Source organism: Coturnix japonica, chromosome 7 (genome assembly GCF_001577835.2).
Source record: "Coturnix japonica isolate 7356 chromosome 7, Coturnix japonica 2.1, whole genome shotgun sequence".
Lineage (NCBI taxonomy): Eukaryota > Metazoa > Chordata > Aves > Galliformes > Phasianidae > Coturnix > Coturnix japonica.
Genome location: NC_029522.1, coordinates 3,039,740 through 3,066,471, shown reverse-complemented (window position 1 = coordinate 3,066,471; position 26,732 = coordinate 3,039,740). Strand labels below are relative to the sequence as shown.

Sequence of the window (26,732 nt, the reverse complement as noted above, 5' to 3'; positions counted from 1 at the left end):
GGCCAAGAGATCTGCTCTCGCGACCAGATGGCAGCCATTTGATAGGTGCTCCACCAGGCCTAGAAATTGCTCCGCTGCAGATTTAATAATTACGGATTGTGCTTCTAATAAATTCTTTACTCTAAAAATAATTCTGGCCAAGGCCAGCTTCTGTACGACATTAAGTGAAGGCAAACTCTATTCCTGGACAAATCTTCAGTAAGAGCTTCCCAGTGCTTTTTGGTTAAGGCTGACATAAAGCACACAACACCAGGCAGCTTAGCTGTGTGCTATTCCACAGATGAATCATTTCCACTGTGCAGTCCTCCTCCTGAAATAACACTCACAGACAACAGCCTCACTCATCGCTCACTCGGAAAAGGAAGAAAATACCTCTGGGCATTAGGCAACGTTTTTAAACAACTGCTTATTATCACCTCCCTGTACGTTCAGGATATCCAGAGTCTGACGCTGGACACATCTCTGCTACTTGTGCATGAAAAATGGCTTTGCAGAGCTGTGAGTGCTGCTGAGCGCATCTTGTAGCACGTCCCTCTGGCTCTGCCCCTGCCACCAGCAGCTCCCATTGCACAGGCACTGCTTGGGGCACAGTGCCGGCAACACTTCTTAACTGGCATAATTACCTCTAAGTGATCTCCCCTGCATTCAGCTGCAGTCACGCCAGTTACCAACAACTGAATTTGTAACCGAAGCAACTCAAACATTCTCAAGCCACCTCGCACAGCTCTTAACTCATTTGACATTCAAATAATGTGCTGCAAAGCTCAAGCTCCGTTTTAATTTCCTGGGCAGTTGGGAACACACCGGCTCTTGCCTCTGCATAACGCTTTTCCAAAGCAGGAGTTTTGATCTCCGCCGGTGAAGGCAGACGCTGTGTAGACTGGCACTGCTCCCCTCATTTCCTACCATTTCCTCACGTAACACAACCAGCTCTCTGCAGCAAACACACTTCCCCGCACCCGTCGCCGGCCGCAGCTGGCTGTCCATGTGCACGCATGCAGAGCTGCCTCGCACACTGTATATCAAACCCCATCAAAGGGCCGCGGGACAAAGCAACAGCAGTTCCCTCCAACTTTCTTGCATTAAAAAGGCTTTATAAAAGACCTTGATAAAACGAGTGTTTCCTGCTTTTTGATGTGCGGGTAAGGGAACATTATCATGATATCTGCGCAGCCTTACAGCCCACCTAGGAAAAGTGAGAATAGCTCCATCTTTAAATATTTAAAAGCTTTTTATAGCTGTCCTGATGCAGTGATTAAAAAAACAAAGTTTTTTTTATTATCATTATTTTTTTTTTTTACCTTTAAGGATCAATAGTCCCTCTGCTAAATGGAAACACTCAGCCAGTTGACAACAGCCAAGCCATGGTAAATGCTAAGATCTCCCAGAGCTACGCGCTCCCAAACACGTTTGTGGCTGGGATCAAGCACTCCTTTACTGCACACAGATCCTCACCCCACACTGCAGCCACCCGCCTGCACTGCGAAGCTACACTAAGCGAGAGGAATGACTTCTTTCACATGCTATTTCCTCAGCTTCTCCTTCAAAGTGCATCCTGCCATTAGAGCTGACTGTGTCCTTATTTGTGTGGAGCTGATGGGGTTGTCTGTGCTGACAACAGTGCCAGCACTGCCAGGTGAAGAGACATAGGTGCTGATACATCAACTCTGCTCTTGCTTTGCTTGCTGGCTCCTGAGGTTTCCTCTGTCCCAAGGGTTGGTGTGCTGGACAGGTTACCCACGCTGAGTGTCTTATCAGAGCCATCTGGTCAAGCGCAAGGAATGGATACTCTCTGGAAGCTTGGAGGTGGGATGCTGGATGACTGAAGCAGACGCTTTTTATGAATCCCAGCTGTTTCACTGATGATGTATTGGACTGATTGGTGAGGCTTCCTCAGGCACTGTCATCCTTCACAAAGAGTTTGGATACTGAGAGACAAAGCACTCCTTCAAAAGGCTGGCAGTCAGGGAACTCAGGCAATTTGTGCCTCCCTGCTCCAGCTTCCCTGACCAAAGAAAGGCCAGTCATCACTGACCTGAACTGGGCCATAGCAAGCCTGGTATTTTCTACCAGGTCTATTCTACCAAGAGGTCACCTCAGCAGCCTCCTCGTGTCCATCTACTGCAGTCTTCTGAAACTTGCTCATTAGCACAGGGTACTGAAGGCAAACTAAAAAGGTAGACTAAAAAAAATGGAAACACACTACCCAAGCCACCTTCTCTGACACTAAGATGAACTTCTCGGGCATAAGCAGCCAAAGGACAAGCCTTGTGCCGCTGTTATTATGTGTGTCATCAACCCTCAACAATAGCTTTGAGCAGGTCCAGAGTCCCACCCATAGCAGGACAACTGCAGCAGATAACAAACAGGGACTGAGTCCATGGCTCCAGTTAAGTAAGCTTGTGCTTCTCTGAGAAAAGTACTATCTTCCTAGGTAGAAAACCGATGCGAGGCACTTTTGCAGTCTACTGTACCAGTGCAATGGTCAGCCATTAGGATGACTGTGGTTGTCCTCTGTGCAAAGAACGTGCACAAAAAAGAAAGAGGCCTGACCCAAATACTTTGTTCAAACTCACAACCCACGAACTATAAATATGCTTCTTGAACATCAGTATATGTAGAGGCAGAGACACAGCAAATGCACAAGGTCCCCAATCTGAGGTTTTACTGTTGGCAGCTGATTGCTGTACTTGCTGCAGTATTTCTGTAGTGAATGAGCCTGAAACACCTTGAGCCCAAAACACATCAAATGCCACCATTGGGATCCTTTCAATTATTAGTCAAGCTGGAAGAGATGGTGTCAGCTACAGTAGATGCTGAAGGCTGGTTGTATCAAGTGGATGGCTGAGAGAAGTCTGAATCATTTTTTCTTTAATCCCACCACAGAAAGAAGAGGCAGAGAAGACAAAGAATCTTCCTTCATAGGAAAATATCCCAACTTTTCCAGAAACCAGTAACTAGACTTCCTTTGTGTACTTCTCTGCCTTTTTCTTATCTTGCAATCTAACACCCTGGCTTTTCTAGCCAATTTCTTTAACAGTTCTTTCAATACAGCAATGAGCAGAAGGTAGGAAATAAAATGTTGAGCAAAAAATAGAAAAGAAAGCAGCATCAAGCATGCTGCGCAATGGAGCAGATATACTGAACCACTTAGCAGGGGACTGCAAAAAGAGGGGGAAAGTGTGGACAGTAACTATAGAAGTAAATGAAACTAATTAGTGACTTTCTTAGGAGCACAGTGCAAACTGCATGGATGAAGACGTGGCACATTGCCTGTTCTGGAGAATGAGAAGCCCATATTCGATGCCACAAGTGGAAATTCCACAGGATGAAGGGACAGAGGCTGTGGCACCTGGAAGGTGCCCCCAAGCATGTGCCACCAGGAGGCCATGGCAGGATTTTTAGTTCTCTGTACCTCGTTTCCCAGCAAAGCAGAAACACATGCTTCTGAGGCATCGCAAATGGCAGTCAGGTCGTGGCCTCCTTCAAGGGCCAGGACGACGCGGCCTCCAGCCAGGCCCATCAGCTGCTTCGTCAGGTACCCAAAGCCTGCAAGGGGAAAAGAGGAAATGCGAGAGAAGGGCAGAGGTTGTTGCTGGAATCAGGCTCCTGGCGAAGGATCAAAGAGTTATAAAAAGGAATTACATCATATTAAAAAACCACAAGGGATCTGAGCGGACTAAACGCATAATATAAGCCAGGTTTGATTTTCATATGCTTGTTTCAGTATTCCAGCCACGCTTCCCTGCTGGAGCAGTGCGGGATGGATCCACAACCCCTGGGCCACAGCAAGCATCTTAATGGAGGTTATTCCAGGCACCGAGGGGCAACACAGCTCCCCAGCAGCCCCCCAGCAGGCCACAGGCTTGGGGTGGTGGCAGAGGCCACGCAGGGAAGGGGAGGAGGAAGAGGACAGAAGGAGGCTGCCTTTGCCCTGCTGTGTGAGAGAAGGAAAAGGCAAAGTCAGAGGAGTTGTGCAGGAGGGGGGGGCGGAGGAAGGCAAGGGGAACTGATGAAATTGCTGCTGGTGCTCTCGGTTCTGATCATGGCACCACGGAGCCCCAGATATATTTGACAACTGTTCTCTGACAGACGTTTCTTCCCGTATATAATATGCTGTAAAAATTCCTGAGGCACCGGGACTTTGATCATATGACACACAATACATTTCTGCCCTTTAAACAAAACAGAACCAAGCTGTGAGGATTTAAAAAACGTGTCCTCAAACCAACCCTGCCCCCTCAAAAATAAGAATAAAAAAACCCAAACAAAAGGGAACACAGCACATTTCTACCCTTCATCCACGCTCCCTGCTTTTGTTTTGCAGTGTCTCGTAACTCCTGTAAGTGCCTTTGCAAATTAACAAATTAACAGTGAGATAAAAGATTTGTGGCTGAGCCTGTAACGTGGTACCCAGACTCCTATTCTGGGAGAGTAGCAAAGCATGGAAAATGCAACACGCAGGTAAACAAGACCTTTCCATTACAAAGTGTTTCTGGATATCTTAAATAACTTCTCTTGTAAATCTATTCCCCTTTATTCTTGTATAAAGTTTATAGGCTCAGCTACCTTACGAAGATCTGAAGTTCACCATGCAGGGCAAGCTTCCTGACTGAAACAAACTCTTAAGGAATATCCTTCTGCTTTTGCAAGAAAAACTTGGTTGATCCAAATAGCACAGCAAAAAAGGAACCCAGAACCGCAAAGAAAAGCTGGCCCTGAGCTGCGTGCACCTCCTATGCAATGCAAAACATGAAGATACAAAGCAAAATGGGCCCAGTTAATTGTTCCAAGACAACAAAGGCTGCAGGCAGACTAAGATACACACCATATAGTAACAAAACACATGGAATGCAACAGAAAGTCCAAAATGTTTGCCATTGAAATAGAAGGTTTGAACCTCACAGCTAAAACCTGGAAATATTATATGAAGGTTGTCCTGAGAGTAATGCCTCCTGTTTATTTCCATGGAAACTACAACAGATACAAAGAGCACAATAATGCTATTTGACAGAGCAAATTATCAGCTACAAAACACTCTTTCAACTTTCAGATCACTGTTTGATCTGAGTGAGACGGTCCTCATTTCATGATAGCTGTGTATGGCCATCCAGAACGTGGCCTGTCTTTCATGTCACAGTCCCCATCCAAAGCCTCACTATGCTCACATCTGTTGTTTGGTCTCCACTGATGTTCAGCAAGCGTCAATGAATGTCAATAGGTGCCACTTTTTCCCACATAGAGGAATTCAATGACACATCTTTGCTTTACCTACACCTTTGTGTCTGACACCAGTCTGTCACAATGGCCCCTCTGCTGCCGTCTGTCATATAGCAACAAAGTGTAATGGAATACTGGTGAGAAGGTTCAACTTCTACTGCCATACCAATACCTGACAAGGACATCCTGGGCCAACATCATAAAATAGGAGGCATTACTTTCAGATCAGCCCTTGCCTGTTAATCCCCAGGACAACAATAATTCCCACCAATTTCAGTATTTGCTGTTTCCTAATCCACAACTTACATTTTGCAGACAGGTTATATCCTCCCAGAGGCGTTGGATGGCCTTCCACTGCGTCAAAACCAGATGACACCAGCACAACATCTGGGGCAAACTCATTGGCAATGGGCATTACGACCGTTCTGCAACAAAATCAAACAACAGCAGACATGTTATTTATTTTGGACCTTGAATAAACCCCTTAGAAAGCCTCATGTTGCTTTTCCACAATAGCAAAGAGTTTCCTTCTTCTTAGATGCTGCACTTCTCATTGCCCTCAGTGAAAGACTGGGGACTTCAAGATGCATGAGAGCACTGCTCTGCCTGCTGCCTGCAAGACTTGGGGCTAAGAACTTGCTGCTCAACCAGCCCAATGAGGAACAAAAGGCAGCAGGCAGCACTGAATGGTTATCACTGGCACTGCACAGCTGCAAGGCATCTGCAAATTACTGCCTCCTAGGGCCTGTACTTCAATGAGACAAGAGGTCCACCTCCGTGGTTTCTCAGTAAGATGCATTTTCACTCTGGTTTCTCCCTTCAATCTACATCGTTTCTGTTCAAAACCCACGTGAGGTTGCTAACATCCCATTTCCCACAAGATGCCAACTAAGCAAAAAGGAAAAGTTCTGCAGAGAGCAAGAATTGCTTTTTCACTTAATAGCTCTAGCACAAATGCAGCAGAACTGAAATTACAGCAATGAAAAATGTCAAAGCAACAGAGCTTCTGAATAAACATGAGATACACACACACAATCTTTTCTGGCAAGGTTAGCACTCTGAAACACAGACTTATATACCAGAACACATCGCTGTAAGCATGACAACCGCGCCTTTATTGATGACAGCGCTTACAGAATGCTCTGAAAACAAAGTTTTGCTTGCCCCAACACCAATCTGAGCTCACACCATTTCACCCTCTGAAGAACGTAGTTTTAACAGAGTGCTAGCATCTCCCATGCAATGAGCTGCTTTCTGTTAGTCAGCCCAGCAAGTCATCTCCAATGCAGAGCATCAGCTGGTGTGGGCAGAGATACTGGTATCCAGCATATACCATGTACCACCACAGGTTGGGTGGATGAGCTGAGACACCGCGCAGTCCAAAAGAAACCCTTCAAGCTTTCATTTTTCTCATCTTCCTGGTTGCAACACTGTGCACAGAAACACAGCAATCTATGCAGTCTACAGAAATATTCTCTGCTGGTGGTTCCAAGTTGCAGAGCTTTTTGGGGCAGCATTCGACCCCTCTGTGCTCAGAAAGTTTTTAACTCTGGCCGTGTCTGAAAAGAGGAATTTTAAGTTCTTCCTCCAATGGCTCGATTGCCATTTACTTCTGTCCTCGGGGGAGATTATTACGTAAGGAAGACAAAACAGTGCATTTTTCTGCTGATGGATTTACAGTCGACAAAGTGTGCTTAGTGAAACCCACAGACATCTTAAGTGGAAACCACCTCCCTGACAAAGGACTAAAGCAGCACTTTTGTAGCAAGTGCACGTGGCAAAGGGCTTCCCCCCCCCCCTTTTTTTTTCCCCTAAGCTTTGAAGTACTGCTGAGCTATTTAATTTCTAACCGAAGCAGAACTGCTAAAATCATCAGATTTCTTTTTCCAAGGCTATGATGCTGTGAGAGATGCTAGAACATCAGCTGCATTTTGTTGGCTGTGGCATAGTGTATGCCCAGTGTACCCAAGGGAAATGCAGGGCATGATGCTCGGCTGTGAGCAGGTCAGATACCTTCTAGCAGCACAGGCACTACACAGGCAGTGCCTGAAATCTGCAGAGATTTCAGGAGAGGAAAAAGCAGTGCTTGCTGTTTGGAAGTAAATCACGGTGGTGATAGTTAAGAAGCAGACACACTGCTGATAATGTTCTGCAAACACTTTGGGGGGAAAAGAAAATAATACAATTTTCCATCATTTTCTGTAAGACTGAATAATGCTTAGTCTACTACTGGCCAATTCACTGGTTAAATGCTTAATAAATGACAGGCAGAATAATAAGCAAATCTATAGAGGATTTCTCCAACTCTCTCTTCCCACTGCTGGCCATCCAACACCAGGTGTGATCCCCTGCTCAGGGGCTGCTGGCAATGAAAACAGGCATCAGAGAGCATGAAATCTACAAGGGCAGAAACAACAATTGGGATGCAAAACAGCACCAGGATCCCCCCCCCCTCAGTTCATTGCTTCTGGGATGTTTTATATGGACAGAACTCCTCCACCCCACCAACCTGGCTCCCAACCTTGCTCAAGGCAGAAGGAGGGACCTCTCAGCCCTCTGTTTTGCTTTTGTTTCAGGTGTCTGAAATAAAACCAACGTGAAACCAAGCCCCACGCGGAATTACAATGATGTGAGAGACCACTGTAGGTAAAACTAAGATGAAAAGACACTTCCCTAGAATCATCAGGGAAAGGTTTTTTACATCATGTTAAGAGGAGAACTCCTGCATGTACCACAAATTAATCTCACCAGTAACTGCTGAACTGCTGTTCTTGCGCAATAAGGAGCTAGGCACGGCCTTCACGTTGCTCCGGCAGCTCTCCCAATAGGGCCTGCACGCTATGCTTTCATACAACCATTGAAAATGCCATGGGAATTCCTAGGAGCAACCACTATTTCTTGTACAACAAGGCAGGGAACAAAAGACTCCAGTTAAAGAAAAAAAAGGAGTTTTACAATCGTTTTGTTTCTATAACTACGGAATAACAGCAATGAATACCAATAACGTTTTGATGAGTTAGGGGCTTTTGAAATTATATGCCCTGCATTTTACGCATTAGACTTTAATACATTTCTGCATAATCTGTGAGATGTGTATTGCCCACATACTTCGGTGGTGACTTCAGCCGTGGAACATTTGCGCAGTAAATGGTCAGCTAAATTATAATGTAATGCTGCCGAGGGCTGCAGTTAGGACAGTGTGGAGGAGTGCCAAGCTCACAGCGAGCTCCCCAATCCCTCCCACGGGTGAATCAGGCACCCCACCCTGCTCCCCCTAAGCACAGGAGCTGGGATTTCACCCCAACCTTCTGCAGTGCTGATATGGGAACTCAGCTCTGAAGACAACACTAAAACTCAAGGCACAGCCGCGCTCCGCTTCAGTGCTAAGTTTCATTGGGAGTTATTCATTCATCGGAAGAATAATTAGCAAAGACAATTATCTCAGTTGTTATTTCATTAGAGAGCGTGCTTTTCTTATCCTGAAACAGAAGGAAAAATGGAAAACGTGATGCTTGCTTTGTCTTAATGTTTTTATACAGAAAGACGGGTTTCGTCCCTAAAAACGGGCAAGCACATGAAGAGTTAAGGCATGAAAAAAAGAAAGGAGAAAAAGTATATCAGTATCTTTGCCTAGCTCAAAGGATTTCCACTGATTCCTCTGCAGACTTCAAAGCCTCACAGTTTGGCATTTGGACTGGTTTGAATTAAAGTTCAGTTCTCCACTGTGAGTTTCCAAGTTCATGGTGAAAATGCCTGCTGCTTCTGGAGTTCATTATGGCCAATTTTCTTATCTTTTCTTCATCTTAGGTTTGATCCCCAGCAAATGCAACGTGGCATTCGATGGGGTGGAATAACAAGGTGCTGCCTTGAAGGCATGCATTGTCTCAAGGGGCTAGAGCAAGAAAAGAAGAAAAAAAAGGATATATGACCCATTCCCTTCACTTTCTAACTCTCGGGGGACTATAAATTGCAAACTTCAAAGCATTATTTTACATTAAAATCAATAGAAAGATTCAGGCAAAAAAATGTTTTTCAAAGAAGCTGGTTAAGATTTGAAAAGGTCACCTGATAATGTATTATCATGACCAATCTTGGCAGAAGATTAAAAAAGCTTCCAATTTAACTTATTGACTGAAGGTGCGCACATGAGGCAGGCTACGGGAGGTGCTACCTATGAGGATGCACTAAGCACTTCCCAGAACCCAAAATGAGGACTGGGATTAGGTACAAAATCTGCTTCTCACACAGCCACAGTCTCTGGGCAAAAAGACACCAGCATCTATTAAGGAATGGCTGGCAAAGGTCTTGTGCTGCAGACTGCTCTGAACAATTTTCCAGGAGCCTTGAAACTCAATTAATATTTAATAGCAAGTACGTCACTCATTTGCCATCTACAGGTTCTCTTTATAATGCAGATATCAGTCTTGTTGACTGCTGGGATAAACAGACTTCCACTTTGGAGGAAAGTGCTGCTTTCCTGTACCAGGAATAAAACATCAAGACAAATGACAGTTATTTGACTAGATGTTATTTTAAATTGTATACATTCTTTGAAGGCTTTTTAATGGCATGTTGGAGGGTAAAAGCTCTTTCTGCTCAGTATAATGCAGTACGAACACACGTGCCATGTAGGATAGAAATAAGGCTCCCAGATTTCACACATGCACTGCTATCCCAGGAAGGCAATATTCCATCCGCTTCTTGCCATTTGCATCTCATGTTTTGGCAATCATGTGTCCCCCCTGAATTTATGCAGGGTGTTTGCCAGAAGTGCACTGAATCTTGTCTGAGGACAGAAAACCACGTCAACTAGTAATATTAAGATGCAAGTTGGGGAGGCATTGAGGCATGTGGGGGAACGGGGAGAACAGGACAGTCTCAAGTAGAAATGAAGCCCATAAATCCGGCAGGTCAGAGAATTACATTCCTTCTCCTTCTCAGTGTTGTTTCACTGCTTCCACAGTTCATCTTAATACTTTCCTTTTCCCATTCCTGTGGGTCTGGGAAGCAAATGCATCACACCCCAGGCTTGCAGCAAGGCCCCAAAACACCAGTGTTGTACAAACAACCCATCAAAGCATTTTGCCCCATAGTTCCTGGAGCAGAGAGATGTTCAATGCATGTTCTGCTTCACACAGTTCTGATGATGATGCTGACATGAGGAGGAAAATAAGGGTCAGATAAACAATTCCCCGCAGTCCCCAGGTATCATGTGTTAACTCCACAGTGCTTACCTCCATTCACCCTCTATCAGCGAGTGTAACACTTATTTGGTAGAAGGTCATTAAAACAGGCCTGCTTTCCTTTGCAAGGCACCCTCAGGAGTGAGGAAGGGTGATAGTCACAAGCAGAGCTCATGCAGGGGAGGCAATGCATGCCAGCATGCCTAGAAGTCATGCACTGTCATGTACATCACAGTAACGATGCCTTAAGCCTTGGGACGGCTGCACTCTGAAGTTTCAACTCATGGCAAATCATGAAAATTATTTTGGATTCCTTTTCCCATCCAAGTGTATTTATGCACAGAAGCACTCATCCCAAAAAGAGATCATTCACATCAGTAGACATTATACAATAATGCATCAGTCAGAGCTAAGCAGTGAGTACATCAATCCCCTCACGTCACAGACCCACTTCTTGTGGCCAGAAATATCCTCTTTGCTTAATTCAGCTCTATTCCAAGTGGCACCACAACTAGATGAAAATCCAGAACTTCTTAACTCATGATTAAGTTCATGACTGCACAAGATAGAAGAAACCCAATTTAGGTGAAAAATATTATTGTAAGAAGAAAACTTAAATATTACCTGAAAGCAGTTAAGTATTCTGTGTCTCCCATTGGTGGATCAAGGCCACCAGTAAAGGCCATGTTAACATTGAACCCAACTCCTGCTCCTGTGCCAACCTGAAAATGGGAAACAGTTCTCTTAACAGTTTTATTTAGAAGTATTATTTTGTGCCTTATTATAGTTGAAACTAGAAAATAAAACAATACAATCTTAATCAGAGCGAGCTCCCCCTCTGCTGGGGGAAAATATGATTCACAGACATTTCCACTGCTAGAGGGACACAACTGCATCCTCATCCTTGCCCCTTCTGCAGATGCACTTCTTCCATGCACTCCAAATATCAGAGAAAGGTGAGAAGTTAAAAGTAAACTAGAGCCTTCTAGTAACCCATTTGGTTATGCTTCCCTTCATCTGGAATCCTAAAAGCCTGTGCTTGGTGCCTTCATTGGGTGGGACCTTACAGATGTCCCCTTGCAGTGCTGCTGCCAGCTCAGCACAGGGCTCTGCTCTCCTACAGACTACGGTTTTGTTTAGGTCTTGGCATGTGAAAGAGACCTGAAAGTGAATGGTGTTATACAATACACAGCCAGATAGTTCAGCTAGATAAAGCTGCAGAAGTAGGTCTCAGACCTTTGTGCAGTCTGAGGCAGAAATTAAGTGCCTGCCCCAAAGAGCTGCTGCGCATTTGCTATAGAGTAGTACACAAGCAGAGTCATGAAGGAGTATCTCATTACATTTCAGTTTCTTTAGAAATCTAAATGGAAACATCGATGTTTGCTGGATGGGAAAATGTAAAACGGGTAGGGAACAAATTCTAGGAGTTTCCAGATGTAATCTAGAATGCCTCAGAGAACACAGAACTACACATTTGATAGAATTTAACTCTGATAAATCACATGCGAAGGATGATAATGGAACATTTAAATTTATGACAAAACTACAGCTCAAATGAACACCATACCTTAAAGGCTGGGGAAGGTTTTATTGGCTATATACTTCAAACTGTGATTGTTTCTGTGCCTCCTATTTGCAGCATGCCTCAATTTCAGCCTGGTGGGTGAGGAAGGACGTGATGGATGTAGGAGCATCAGCCTGGAGGAGAATGGGTTGCCACCTTTGCTTGCCCAGCCCTTCTGCAGCAGGGTCTGAGAAACCACCAAGCAGCTGGAGACAAGCACTGGTGTCTGCTGGGCCAGGAGAAGAAGCAGACGGGCTTGAGGGCTGTGCAAGGAAAGCTGACCACTGTGCTGGTGGCACAGCCACAGACCAATCTTTTCTCCTCACGTCCATGAAATGTCTTATGTCCATTAAGGGGAAGGCAGGGAAAGTACGCTAAGTCCTGTTCTTTGGAGACAAAAGCACTGTCTGGGACAGCTGGCAAGGAGCTCTGGAACAGGTTGCCCCATCAGGACTGGGCAGCTTGACTGTATTCACTCCTTTCAGCTTCTTTGCCAAGGTGTGTGCTCTCCTGCCAGCTTCCATGATGCCCGCAGCTGTGAGGACTTGGACAAGAACACACCGAGCCCACAAATGTGGGCAATGCACTACTGATCAGACACATACAAGCACAAGGCTGGAAGCAGTGGCAGAAGCTGCCCTCTGGACCTAACTCAGGCAGAAGGCCTCAAGAGGGGCACCTGAATTGTAAGTAACCCTGAGGAGATCCTGTTGGATGTGGGAGGGTGTTGTGCAGATCCACGCTCTTACCTCATCAGGAGCACCACTGCCTGGAAAGAAGTTCCCATCATCATAGCGATGTAGTGAAATATAAAGAACATTAGGATCGTTGTAAAAAGCTTGCTGAGTACCGTTCCCGTGGTGTACATCCTTTGGGGACAGAGATTGCATTATATGAAGGTTAGCATCTCATTCAAAATGAAGATTAAAAGCATCAGCCTGGGATTCAAAGGGGTTTCCTCTGGTATTGAGCTTCGTTTTCTGTGCTTCTCTGAGCTAACTGAAACAGTTCATTGCAAACGAGTGTAATCTGCTTTGCACAGCCAGCTTCAGACTGCACTTCTCATTTAACAAGCAAGATAAATGGGAGTAAGCAGAATTTCAAGCACTTACCAAAACAGAGAGCAGGACCAATTTATTTGGGTTTAGAGAACCATATTCATCACTAATCCTGAGGAATGTTGGGCATGGAAGGGCTGTATTAGTCGCCCCAAATTTGCACCTTTAATCAGTCTGTAGGGTGACGAGCAGCACAAGTCAGGTCTGGCTCAGTGATGTTAAGGGACATAAACCTGTTGCCAAGACCCTCTCCTGTGGTTCCACTTGGTACTGAAATGCAGTTCATAGCAGGATGGGCAAGAGTAAAGCTGCGCTGGACAGCCCAACCCTTTCAGAAACCAGTCCTCATACCTCAGAAAGCAAGCTGGGGTGGATCCTAGCAGTTAAGACCCCAACCAAAACAGCACAGATTGCAGTTACCCACCCTTGAGTCTGTGTTACCGGCTTGTTTTAGAAGGCAACTACTCACCAATTACAGTTCTATTCAGAAAACTATGGGCTCTTTAACAAGCTTTATTTGTTTATTTATTTATATATTTATTTAAGCTAAAACCTCTTTTAATAAAGAACCAAGCAAACAAATCTTGGCTTACAGACCACAGACAAGATTTTTTCCACTCACAGAGTGCCTGGGTTGGCCTCACATGAAACTCAAAGAAAAACCCATGAACAATTTCCACCTGCTCTCCTGATGGTAACAAGTGGTGTTTACTCACCCAGTCCACTATGAGGATTTTGCTAACGTTCAGTCTTTGCTGGAGCAGCTTGGCTGCAATTGCCACAGAGTTAAAATAGCAGAAGCCCCTGGAAGTGATAAGAAAAAAAAGAGGAAAAGGAGAGGTGTTAAATATAGGTCTCCTTGGTCCCAGTGCACCTATCATGTGAGACATAGCACAGTAGGAAGACATTTCTTCTGCTTTCACTCTGCTTTCCTTCCTGGAAGATGTACATATGCTCATTCAGAAACACAAAATAGCCACAGAGCAGCACGTGCCTTGTGATCCCTCAGGAAATGCTTTCCCTCCCAAGGCCAGTGCAGTGAGATGCTGTTGGGGGCCAGCTGCCCACGAGTGACCCTCAGATCCCCAGTGCTTGCATGCAAGAGATGGGGACAGGGAGGATAGGGCAAGGAGGACAAAGAAGGGACAGAACCAAGGCCTGGAGTGCTGAGATGCCATCAGCTGGAGAGCGCAGATATGGTATTCTTGCCTTCCTTACACTATATGAGCCATTAACAATGAGCTTAGAACAAGTCACAGGAATAAATAAAAGCAGCAATGTTATTCCAAGGCATGACTGTCATGTCAATTCATGCTAAGAACTACCCACCCAAAAGCACAAAGCAAGAATTTGCCCTCTTCAGGGGAATTACAGGAAACATTGAATATGACACCGTTTTGCATATTAATCAGTAAGAAATTCTGCAACAGTGAACTAACAAACACCCTTTTTCAGGCTGTAAATCACACAGCAGACAAACACTGAAGCCAGATCATAGAGCACATATGTGTACTTACATGGGTGTGCTTTCTTCTGCATGGTGACCTGGAGGCCGAACAACAGCAAATCCGTTCTACACACGAAAATAAGAAAAGGAAGAAATGAGACAGGTAGGAAGGTTCATCTCACAACGATGGATGCATGCAGCCAGGAGCACTAATTGTGCCTTGCAATTATGTAGTGGTCCTCAATGGTTCCTGCACAGCAGCAGATGATATACTCCCTTGTTCTGGAGGGGAAGATATCCACATGAATTTTAGGGAAACAGAGTGGTACAGCATTTCCTTCCACTCAGGAAAAAAGAAAAATAAACTCTGCATGAGGTCACTGAACTGGCTGGCCCAGCTGAAGCCAGCAGCAAGACCCTCAGATAACACTGGAACAGGGATTTTGCTTGCTGTTCTGGTTTCTTTCTTCCTTTTAATCAGCATGTAAGAACATTCACCAGGAGTCTGCTGTTCACTTGCTGATATCCTCAAAGATTTTTATGACCAAAGCCAGATGGTGCCATTAAAATGAAGCTTGTTGGATCTCCTGCACAGCACAGCCATGAGCCGAGCCCTGCTGTTCCCTTACACAGCCCTTTTCAAAGCAAAGTGTTGCTTATTGTCATACCAACCTTCAGTTCTCCTGTGGCCACTTTGAAAACAAGCTCAATGACGCAGCCCACAGCCAGACGAGCAGCACCAGATGAGTGAACTTCATTCCAGATTGTGTCACTGTCGACCTAAGTGAGACACACAGGAACCACGGTTAGCAACAGTGAGGACAGCCAGGAAACAGAGACCCGTGTCTTATAAGGGGTTACCTGAATGTATTAAATGAGGGAATTGGCTGAAATGATCTCAGCAACACTGTTGCTAGGATTGCCATCACCTAAAGTTGACAACACCAACGGCTGTTCCAACAAAGGATACTCATGAGATGCTAGAAATCAGTGCATTAACAGAGGAGGGAATTCAGCATCATATTTTGCAGGTGTCTCCTACCAGCACTTCTACTACCACAACAGTATTTGCCCTTAACTGCTGGAGGAAACAGAACCCAGATGAAATAAGAGGTTTACGGAACAGTTCAATAATTCTCTTAATTAAAGCACCACAAGAGGGCTGCTTAATAACTAACTTTTTAACAACATCTGCCCAGCCCAGCCCTGCCAGCTGGGTAAAGCTATGCTCACACAAACCTCTCTCATATCACCAAAGCTTGACAGCAAACCTTCAGCATCAAAGTGCTGACTACAGGCATCTACTTCAGTGCTGAATATCAGACAGTGCCAGCATCCTCCATTTCCCCCAGAAGATGTGCCAGCAGGCTGGAGCACAGCATCCAGGAGGCATTCTCCGTGCAGTTATGCTACAAGATCCTGCCCTAACCGAAACAAAAAGCAGGGAGTGCTGGCTTTTACCACATTCACCCCACCGACTGCACAAAGATGGGATGGGTTCAAAGACAGATGCTGAGATGCCTGCATAGCTTTTGCTGCAATCCAGCTGGAGGCTGTGGGGGGACAAACTGTGCGGGGCCTGGATCTCTTCCCCAGCACCCTGGCCTGTTTGCAGGCTGTGATGAAAGCGGAGCTTGTTTTCTTCCTGCCAGCCCCAGCCCTTGTGAAATTCACACTGCTGGGACTATCCCGTGTCAGGAAAGCTCTGCTGTACAGTCCTCCTATCCATCACAAGATAAATGCAACATTTCTCAGTGTGAAGGATCACCAGCTATTTTTCACATGTTGCTACGTGTTGAGAGCGTTTATGGAAACAATGGAGAAGGAGAATGAGAGAAATGGATTATTTGCTTTGTCTGGCAGCCAACCTGCTTACTGAGCTGTGGGGAGATGCAAGTCACCCCACACAACACTGAGCCACCTCCTTCGTGGCTGTGCTGAAGGCAGTGGAAATCATTCCAGGCCTGTTACTGGGAATGCTTTCTGGCACCAGCTGCTCTGAGGACAGTTCTGAAGTTGCCATTAGCCACTAACAGTGCCAGGGCAACCCTGAGTTCATCAGTTTCAGCAGAAACAAGGGAACAGAAGTACAACGGGTTTGAGTTCTATGCAACGCTGCTAGGAGTCAGGAGCACGTCTGCAGAAGATGCTGTCTGCAGGTGGCAGACACACCTAACCTAAGCAATAGAGAATACTGGTTTGGCTTTTACAAAGAAAATTACAGCCTCAGTATCAGCAATGTTAATTTCAGCTCTTGGTATCTTGGAGAAGGACAAGGTTGTTAAGACTCTGCTGCCTCACTTATACTGTGGAAGGGCCACTCCGTGGTGGCTCCATTTTCCTTAATTGCTTCAATCAGAGGATATAGCTACATCGTGCAGTCTGGTATGGACAAATCTAACCCATCTGTCTTAGTCTTGAAAGAAAATGCTGCAGGACAGCAACAGAAAGAGGTATCCTCTCCCTCTTTGGCCTCCAAGTACCAGGTCTCTCACTTGGATGCAGAATTGCACAGGGTCACATTTATTCACCATAAAGGCAACAAGGCAGCAGTGCAAAGCAGAACTCATACATGACTGGTGCACAGCTTCATGTAAGGACCTTCAGATCTACATTTGTGCCAGCCTTCCCATAAAACACACCAAAGCCACCAGGGCTTGAGCCAAACTCTGCTAAGTTCAGGCTGTACCGCCTGCAGAAACCAGGCTTGTGATGGCAGCACTCCAGGAGGTGTGAGGAGGGGAAGACAGGTTTTAAAGAGAGATGATTTCTGCAGAAAAAAATTAAGCACTTAGAGAATGCATCCCGCCTGCAGTGTAGAAGCCAGTCTCAAGGATTCTACCATGCCCAGCTACTCAGTGGGAGAATGACTGCACCAAGAGAGCCATGCTTGGCACTGCTTTGTGCACACATCTCCATGATAAGGATTTAACACCCAGCCACCTTCCCAGAAAGGATGTCTGGAGATTGCTGGGCCCTAATCCAAAGCAGCACTTCATCATGTTACACTGGAAGTGTTTGAACGGTCCCACTGAAGTCATCAGCACTCTGCAGCAGAGGGGTGTAGTCTCTGCCATGGTGGAAAATGTTATTAATGTGGCCCCGAGCTGAGCTGCTCTCCGGCTCTAAAGCTGCTGCTGTTCGGTGCTCGGGCTGCTGTTGACCCCTCCATCATTCCTGTTCGTTACAGAGAGAAGCTATTTGGCTTTCCCCATCGACGAGCCCTTTGATGTAGCTGCCATCACAGGAGTTGTTGCTGGGACAGCACATCAAGCTTTACCATCTGGAAGGACTTTACAGAGAGAGGAAGCATATTTCTTGCCTTTTGTTGATCTAAGAGCGTATATTTCTCTTTTTCTCTCCCAAACTGGAGGATTCAACTGCGTCAGAGATACCGAGACTTCCACACGTGCTGGATGAGGAGTGGATAAGCATGCTTGTTTCCTTGAGAGTCATACTAAAGCCAGAGGAGCTGCTGATTCTGCTTCACGGACTGTTAGGAGAGCTGGGGATCTTCAGACGTGGGGAGAGGGAATTCAGCTCCTGGGACCTGCTGCAGGCTCTAAAGCCTTTGCAGCATGAACAGTTATTAGCAAATGATGAGGGAAGGTCAGTTTGATGGAGGTTTTCTTTTAAGAAGAATGTCTGTTTCTAAGCAAAACATGAAAGAACTTTTCCCTCCTTATAAATACGAAATCTTTAACAATATACCCAATGAGCTTCCTCCTCACACCACCATGCACTAAATCATGCACTGCTAAGGCAGCTATTTCAAAACAAAATAAGGAGGATCTTAAAAGAAAAAGGTTTCATTACAACAAGGAAAATACAGTGACAGACGACGGCAAGGGACTGCAAAGCAGAGGGAAAAGGGTGAAGACTTTTTACAGTCTAAACATGAGCTTGCAATCAAAAACAGGACAAGAACCTCTGGAAGAGATCAAAATCAGTAAGAATCACTAGATTACATGCACTAAATTACAGACTCTCAAAGCCTTTTGCTAAAATCCTCTTCTAATTATCCTGGATTATCTCAGGCTCAGTGCATGTAAGCCATAGATTAAGAAAAGTGTGTGTGCTGCGGAGAAGTGAAGGTAATGGCGCTAAGTGAAAATACTGCTCTTGCAGATGTTGCTGAAGATCAGTGGGAATAAATGACTGTTGTTTAAATCGGAGCTCACATCTGTTGATACAAGAGGTTCTGTGGTTTCTTCCTTCTCTGCTAGGACTGGGACATGTGCAGGTGGGGAGGTTTCTTAGTGTCAGCTATGACGATGTGAGGGCTTCTCCTTGTATTAAACAAACTGAGGAGGAAAAGAACCAAGTTTCCAACCATACAACAATCTTTCCTCATTGATCTCGTGACGCTCTGACTTTGTTTTAGAAAGGAGATCAAAAGGTGTCACGTGCTGAACTGATCTGCCCTAAACCTTCACAAAACTCCTGCTGGAACGCTTGTGCTAGCACAAAGAATCAGTGGAAATTCACAGCTTCCCCTCATCGTTTAAAGTAGAACATAAAAGCTGATGTATCTGCTTGCCCCAGAACACCTGGCAGGCCTGAGCAAAGTTCTGAGCAATGCCACAGCAGCCTAACCCTAACCCTAACCCTAACCCTAACCCTAACCCTAACCCTAACCCTAACCCTAACCCTAACCCTAACCCTAACCCTAACTCACAGCACTAATGAGGAGATGAAAAGGCAAAGCGACACTGCCATGTCATTTTGTGCACTGCCTTACTATTTAGCTTTGTGTTCTGGTGTCACCAATATTTCTCTGCAGTCTGCTTTTGTTTTCATGGCCCCGAGTAAATTCCATACCATCACCAGCAAACTGCATGTGCTTACAGACCAATTCCGTCTGCTGCTTCCTATCTTCTAATCAGTGACGTATCCAAAAGAGGATTGCTCTCAACTTACTCCACAGTAGCCTGATTTTTTTAAACCTTTATTTTTTTCTTTATGGATCACGTTAGCCCCCTGGCAAGCATTTGCCAGAACACTATTGAGTGTTCTGGATCAAATCCTCCTTATGAAGCAGTCAGCCAGCTGGAAAGCTGTCTACTGCCTTGGTGACCCATGAATTATTCACCAGGCTGCACTTATGAAGTGACAGAGTCAGAGAAAACTACCCTTCTCTTGAAATAAATCCCTTCTCCTTCAGCTCTGGGCTACAAACCAGATGTCCCACAGGTGCTTGGATCATCCCGTGCGCCTGATGCTCCCTTACCAGTAAAACCAGTGCAAAGTGATTGGAGCTCACACCAACTTCTGACACTGCCAGGGCTGCGTCCCCACAACCTCCTCAGCTTGTAAGTAAAAGACAAAACGAAGACTGATGACTGTTTAAAAGCAAGTCGAGTTCTGCCAACCTGGTGTTCCTGAATAAAGGAGGGTCAAAATACAGCTCTGATGCTCCTAATCCATCAAAGGAGCCATACTGACACCTCACAGCCCGCCAACAGCAGCAGAACCCCCAAGCATTCTTGCTAAGTCAATTTAAGATTATTCAATTATACCATAACAAGCACTCGATCTCTCAGCAGTCTTCACATGCTGAAAACTTCTCAGGCTTGCATCATACTTCCTCTCTCACTGCAGTTCTCCACAACTGATATTTTACCCTGGGCTCAGATGTTTTAAAGTCATTTTATTTCTTCAAAAAAAATATCATACACATCTCAAAAACGTCTCGTCATCCCCTTTGATGCAGAAAATAACTTGTTTTTCATCTGCTACTGAGAGGCGTGCTCTGTGGCCTGACTAAAATCCCACTGTAGGGCTTCTTCCAACGTTTTCCCATAGCAAATCAAACCAAGAGCAATGCGTCTGACAGAGCTGGCATGCTAACAAAGACTGCAGTTTTCCCTGTATTTCTTCAATAAACACGCAACGTGTTGCTAAGCCAGCTTTCTTGACAGATCTCACACTTTGAAGGACAGCAGAAAACAGGATTGAAAGGAGCAGTGTGCAGATCTCCTGCCCCAAAGGAGGGGGGAAGCACTTCAATCCACCCAAGTGCATAGTGCTCAATGTGCTATAGCCCATCGCTGCATGCCGTGGCCTCATTTTCCCCACAGATAAATAGCTGCAGCACACATACTCATCAGAAATGCATCCCAAAAGCAGTGAGGAATCTGCTCTCCTGCAAGCAGAACCTCACAAAGAGCTCGTGCTGCCTTCCAATGGAACCGGGGGAAGGAAAAACAAGCAAAAACAACCACAGTGCGTTGTTTTTTTTCCCCTATGAAAAACCTGACAAGCGCGTTGTTGATGACTGGTAAGTTACTGGTTACACAAAGCTCTTCCTACGTAACTTGAAAGCATCTGTTGGGATGACTGAAACGCTGCAGAGAAGTGGAAAACTTTTTTTTCATATTTAAGGCTCAGTGGAGTCCAGCAATCAGCAAGTAGTATCTTTATCAGCAGCGTATCAGGAATAGCAGCGCCGTGGTGCTTCCTGCCCTGATTTAGGACTTAATGCAACACTTGTGGGACCGTGTTAGGCTCAGGCACTGTCTCTACTTGTTACCATTCAGTCTTCATTTGCAAATGATAATTTTTTTTGCTTTGAATGGCATGCCTGACTGCAGGGCAGGGTAAATCCAAACCTTTTATACTCCAGCCAAAAATTTGTCATGAATTAGGAAGACTGCAGCATATTTACAATACAAAATAAAATATCTCTACGAGCGCTCAGTTGTGGCGGTACGAATAAACGCCGATTCTTCTTCTTTTTTTTTCCTGACGGGATAATTTTCAAAGCAGTGATTTTGCAAAGACTCAGGAAGAAAACAATTTTGTTTCATTTCCATAACAGAATCCAGACCTCCGAATTCAACCTCACGAGCTACAATTATGCATAAGAACTACCGCTGTGAATTTTCAAACACAGTGCCTTTTATTGTCTCTTCTCATTCTTTTTTCCCCCTCCTGCTCTATGAGGGTTTTTCTAGTGTCACCCTGCACACAAACCATGGAGCTGAAAGGAAAACTTTCAAGGTTTCAGGCTCCAAACAATAAACCCAAACCTTCAGCACAAGGCACTGGAATGATATTCCCTCTTTTCAGTCTTTGGGGAATAAATGTCTTTTTTTGGGTGTTGTTTTAACTATATGAAATCTTGACAGATGAAAAATAATGTTCTGTGATGGATGGATGAATATTTCAGTCATTTATTTCAGAATTCAGCCTCAAAAAAATGAATGACGCTGAATACCGACAAATGCAATTTAACCCTCAAAGATTACACTGCGAGACTTGTCATTCCAGGACAATAACACAGCCCAGATGCAAACAAATCACTATTAACTGAAACTTCTTAAACATTGTCCTTCAGTATCACTATTTTAATACTAAATCTTCCACCTGCGCTACGAGACAGGCAGCTCTGAAGCACCAACACCAAACATGAAACACCCAGGAAGCACAAGCAGCTTTCTGCTTTCTGTGCGGTTGTGGCGCACTTTTGGATTCAAAGGCTGCTTTAAAATTCAGTAACCTCTTAGACATTAAACATCACTGCCTGGGAAATGAGGTTTTTTGTCCCCAAAGCCAAAGACGAAACATGCCTATGAATGTCACCCACGCTTCAGTGCTCCAAATAGTTTAAAATCATCGCACTGCTTTTGAAGAAAGGCACGTGAGGCTGTCACTGCAAACCCACACCCCAGGCAGACCCTGTTTATGGAGAACATCTGGTAGCAATTACCCACTTGATGGAATGCAAAGCATCGATTTTTGTTACCGATGGGACTCAGAGAACAAACAGGACATTATTTACACATTAAAGAGAGTACTCACCCCGACACCACCGCAAGGAAGCCTGACAAACATCGACGTTAGAGAACCTGTAGGAAAAAAAACATACATATCCAGTAAGTCAAAAAGTCAAAGTTCACCAGATTGCGGTCCAATTTTATGGCAATGCTGAAATCTTTCTGAGCACAGTAACAGACCACGGTTTTCTTGCAATTTTCAGAAGACACGCAGCCAAGCCCATTATATTACAACGTGCGCATAAACAATATACACACTTGGACATGTTCAAAAGCCTCTCTGACATAAAAGCCTTCTATAAATCACCCATCTTTATGCAACAGTTCTGCACTGTTCCACATTTCAGGCAATCATGCTGCCTATAAATGATTGAGATGCTACCAACGACTGCTCAGCATGTCTGAGGTGAACGTTTTAACCACTTTCAACTGAAAGAGGATGGAAATCTTGAAAACCCTGTAATTATCAGTCATCTGCACAGGCACTAGAGGACTTTTGAGTCTTCATAAAAGATAGGCAGACAAAAAATAAACCGGTGGCAAGCAAACGCAACATGTTTTTAACTGAAAGAGCAAAGCCAACGTTAATAATTTGGGAAAAAATGAAGAAAGCCATCTGCAGAAATAATTCTGTAACTATAATGAGTCTAACATCACTTCCTCAGCTTGTGTAGCAGCAATATTATCCATTGAAAACGTTGCATATTTATAAACCGTGCACTGAGAACTCTCATGTCTCTATTGCTACCCTTTGTACATGTCTTTTATGTGTATCTATGCACAACGGGCAAGCAGGGAGAAGAACATATGCACGTGTGAGCACCATAAAAGATCTACAGTGCAGTGCCAGATTCATTTGCCTGATACCTCTTTAAAACTAATGAATGCTAACAGTTAAACAAACTGGGATGAGTTGGTTTTTTTTCCACCAAACCAGGTTCCGGCTCTGTTCATGCCAATATTGGAAGAAAAAATTCCCTTCAGTGTCAACCAGCATCTTTGCTGAGCATAAATTAGTTGTGAAAGCAGGCACACGTTGCTGAGGACCACGCTAGTGTCAAATGCACTGCAGACACATACACTGTCTCTCGACTGGGAGTGGACTTAGTGCATCTGTATTATCAACCTGAGTGCACAGTGAGACTCACTCTGTGATTAGATCCACATGAAAACTCTTAGCTCATCCTGCTTTAGACCTCCTGTCACATCTTTCACTGCTAATTCACCTATTATTTCAATATTTATCTTCTTGACTACAATTTATGATTGCTATCCTCAAATTAAAAGCAGCCTTATTTGCCTGGATTTAAGCTTGTTCAACAGGTTTCAAAGCTCCACAGTGTCAAATGATAAATGGATTCATATTCTTCATCTTGAGACTTTCAAGGGCTAAAGCAACCTTTCCAGGGGTAGAGTTGTGCAGCCTGCCACCTTCAAGCCCCTCTGATATACACAGCAAAGATCCCTGATGCCCCAAGGGGGGTCAGCCTCTTCTCCCATGTGACTGGTGATAGGAGAAAAGGGGAGGGCCTTACGCTGTACCAGTGGAGGTACAGGCTGTACACTAGGAAAAATTTCTTCTCAGAAAGAGTGGTGAGGTATTGGAATAGCTTGCTCGAGGAGGTGGTGGAGTCACCATCCCTAGAGGTGTTCCAGAGCCATGGAGCCTGGGGGGCCCACCAGGACCCCCACGTCCTTCCTCATAGAGCTCCTCTGCAGCAGGTCATCCCCTAACCTGTAGCGATGTACGTGCTTATTCCAGGTGCAATACTCTCCATTCGCTTTTATTAAACCCCATCAGACTCCTCTCTGCTCAACTGTCCAGTATGTCTTGGTCTTATTGAACAGTAGCACAGCCTTCAGGTTTTGTCAGCCACTCCTCTCAGCTTTGTATCATCAGCAAACTTGCTGAGAGTGGTATGATCTCTACCTCAGATGTGATAGAGTCTTCTTAACATCTGTGACATGTGCCCCCAGATAACAGCAAACTGCTCTGGAGAGGTTATTTTTGGTGGCAAATTCGGGGCCTCAGTGCCTCCCAGCAAGGAGTCCCAATTACCAAGACTTTTTTTTTGGCAGAACTAGTTTTAATATGATTCTTTGGCTGGACCTGTACTACATGCTTACTGCATCCTGGGCTCTGTCTGATATCCAGGCACTCTATTTGTTTCCAGCCCCAGGGCCTCGTATCTGTTGCTCAGGGAGACCGTGCAGGTAGGAGGAAGATGTCTCCTTCTGCTCCAAGCAATCCTTGTTTTCACCTTTCAGCTTTACAAGTCCTTCCTTCTAGGCTGAGTTTTCTCATACCTTTTCTTGCTTATAGACATATCAAAGGCAAAGAGCTTATACAGAGGCAGTTACCCCATCGCAGTCATATAGGTGTCAAGACACTCAGGTCTTCCAAGCTAACATTTTCATATGTGAGCCTCATGCGAAGCTTTGGTCTCAGACTTCAAACCTGCCATACATTTAGCCCACAAATGTATTTATAAGAACCCCATAAAGCTGTTAGGTACATTTAAAAGCCTTTTAAACTTTCAAAAAGAGAGCACAGCTGAAGAAGGGGATGCTTACAGGCTTGTTTACCTCTGTGTACAGATACATACACCCTTCTTGGGGGGATTCCCAACACATCAGAAGCTGTTCTCTCTGTTCCAGCCCAGAACTATGGAAGCAAACAGGTTTGCCAACAAGTACTGGTTTCTGGGACTGAATTGCTCTGCTGTGAGCTCAGCTAAGTGCTACTAAAAATCCCTTGCAACTAACAATCTCAATGTTCTCTCTACGTTTTCAGCCTCAAACAGTAATAGAAAAGCTGCTGGGCAATGCTAGGCCACAGCTGTAGCCTCAGCCAAACTCTGGTCTCACCCACAAATAGGTTATTCTTGGAACTGATTTATCAGGAGTACAGCCCTTTGACAACTTAATGTTCTTTGCAAATTACACATAAGTATGCAACTCTTTGTACTGGAATGCCCTCAGGTGTTAGAACTATTTTTATTCACCAGAGGAAACTTAATTTCCTCTATTTTAAAACATGTAACTGAAAGACATGTGGGGTGCACAGCAAACCCACTGAAGTACTCAAGGGTAGAGTTCCCTAAATGGGTTTGTTTCAACCAAAATGTGGGAATCTCAATAAACTTTCTTCCTGCAAACCCACCTGTGGAATTATTGATATGGATTGTGCCAAGAGTTGAATGGGAATGACCAAGTATTTCGAGAGGACGTGACATCTGAACTAGAAGTACCCCAGTCCACTCTAAAAATGTATTTACATCTTGCAAGGGGTGTCAAATGATTGACTTTAAGCTGCTTCTGAAGGAGTGAGTGTAGGGTGATCCATAGCTTCTTCCAATCCTACCTGATCCAGGTCGGTGAAGCCAACAGTGCTGAAGGACTGCCTGCATCCTGCCATGAGGAATCCATGGGGACAGGTCATCATCTTCAGCTCTGCTTCATCACCATCAGTCAGAGTGAAGGTGGTGCAAGTGCAGATGAGGAGCCCTCTTAGATTTGCAGGGGAAATTTATACCCTGTTTCTCTGGACTGATGGATACGCCTTACGCAAAGCAGGAGTTTTACACAACCAAGGATATGACATCATAAATTTCTTAAACTGTATATACTAATTGCACTATCATTCAGCCAGAGATGTCTATTTTTCATTTCTCTGGGTTTTAAAGAGATGGGCAACTCAGCTATAAATACAGTGCTAATTACATGTTTAAACAACTGGCTAATAGCTTTCCTCTTCGGGGATCTAATGTACATACTGAATATGTTGCAAAAATCTTTCCAGCTCTTTTGCTATGACTACTGCAATGTGCAGGTCATCAAGTTAATCCTCTTTTTATATCATTCAAAGTGAAGCTAATCCCAAAATAAACATTGTAAACTTCTAGATTCCAGAACTGGCTTTTTGCTGATCCCTTCAGAAGAACTTCACAAACTGCCCCTCCAGCCTATTACCTCCTGCTGTGATGAGGAAAAAGCAAAGGGAGAAGAAGATGCTCCACGATGATAAGGTGCCAAAATCAGTGTGAATTGGTTGCTCTGGTTGGAAACAGCTATCTGAACAACCATCCTCTAGATAGTCTGCAAGGAAAAAAAGTCTACATTCTATAGCAGAAGCAGCCCTGCTTCAGGAAGATCCAGTCCCCAGTGAAAGGAATAAACAATCTTGTCCAAAATTAAACAAATGCGGGACTATCTAAGAGGCCCCTGCATCTTTCTTGTGGATTATCCATACAGTCCTGACATCTATTTGTTGATGTCTGTGCAGCTGGTTGGTGCTGCAGATCCAGGTCCTTAGCAGGGTATTCCGGTTCCTATCAGGCAAAGGAGAGCCTTCTAACACAGAGAGCAGACTGTGCAAAGATATAACAGACTCTAAATTATCTTTTCTCCTCAGTGAGGTTGGTTTTAGGTTTCGAAGGAATTCAGTCAAGGAAGCTGTAGCTAGCTGAGACTTAGGGATCT

The 26,732-nt window shown here is 44.7% G+C and overlaps 1 protein-coding gene across 10 annotated transcripts in view; it reads right to left on the bottom strand.

The window, feature by feature from the left end:
- The window catches only part of HDAC4 (histone deacetylase 4), a 186,954-nt gene that overhangs the window by 9,112 nt on the left and 151,110 nt on the right, over nt 1-26,732 (bottom strand). For all 10 annotated transcript variants that reach the window (XM_015867781.2, XM_015867780.2, XM_015867787.2 and 7 more), the window contains 8 exons: nt 22,276-22,322; nt 15,145-15,252; nt 14,543-14,598; nt 13,742-13,829; nt 12,717-12,836; nt 11,028-11,125; nt 5,527-5,645; nt 3,416-3,549 (listed from right to left, as the gene is read on the bottom strand). In XM_015867781.2, the coding sequence (XP_015723267.1) occupies nt 3,416-3,549; nt 5,527-5,645; nt 11,028-11,125; nt 12,717-12,836; nt 13,742-13,829; nt 14,543-14,598; nt 15,145-15,252; nt 22,276-22,322 (770 nt within the window). The remainder of the gene's footprint in view (nt 1-3,415; nt 3,550-5,526; nt 5,646-11,027; nt 11,126-12,716; nt 12,837-13,741; nt 13,830-14,542; nt 14,599-15,144; nt 15,253-22,275; nt 22,323-26,732) is intronic.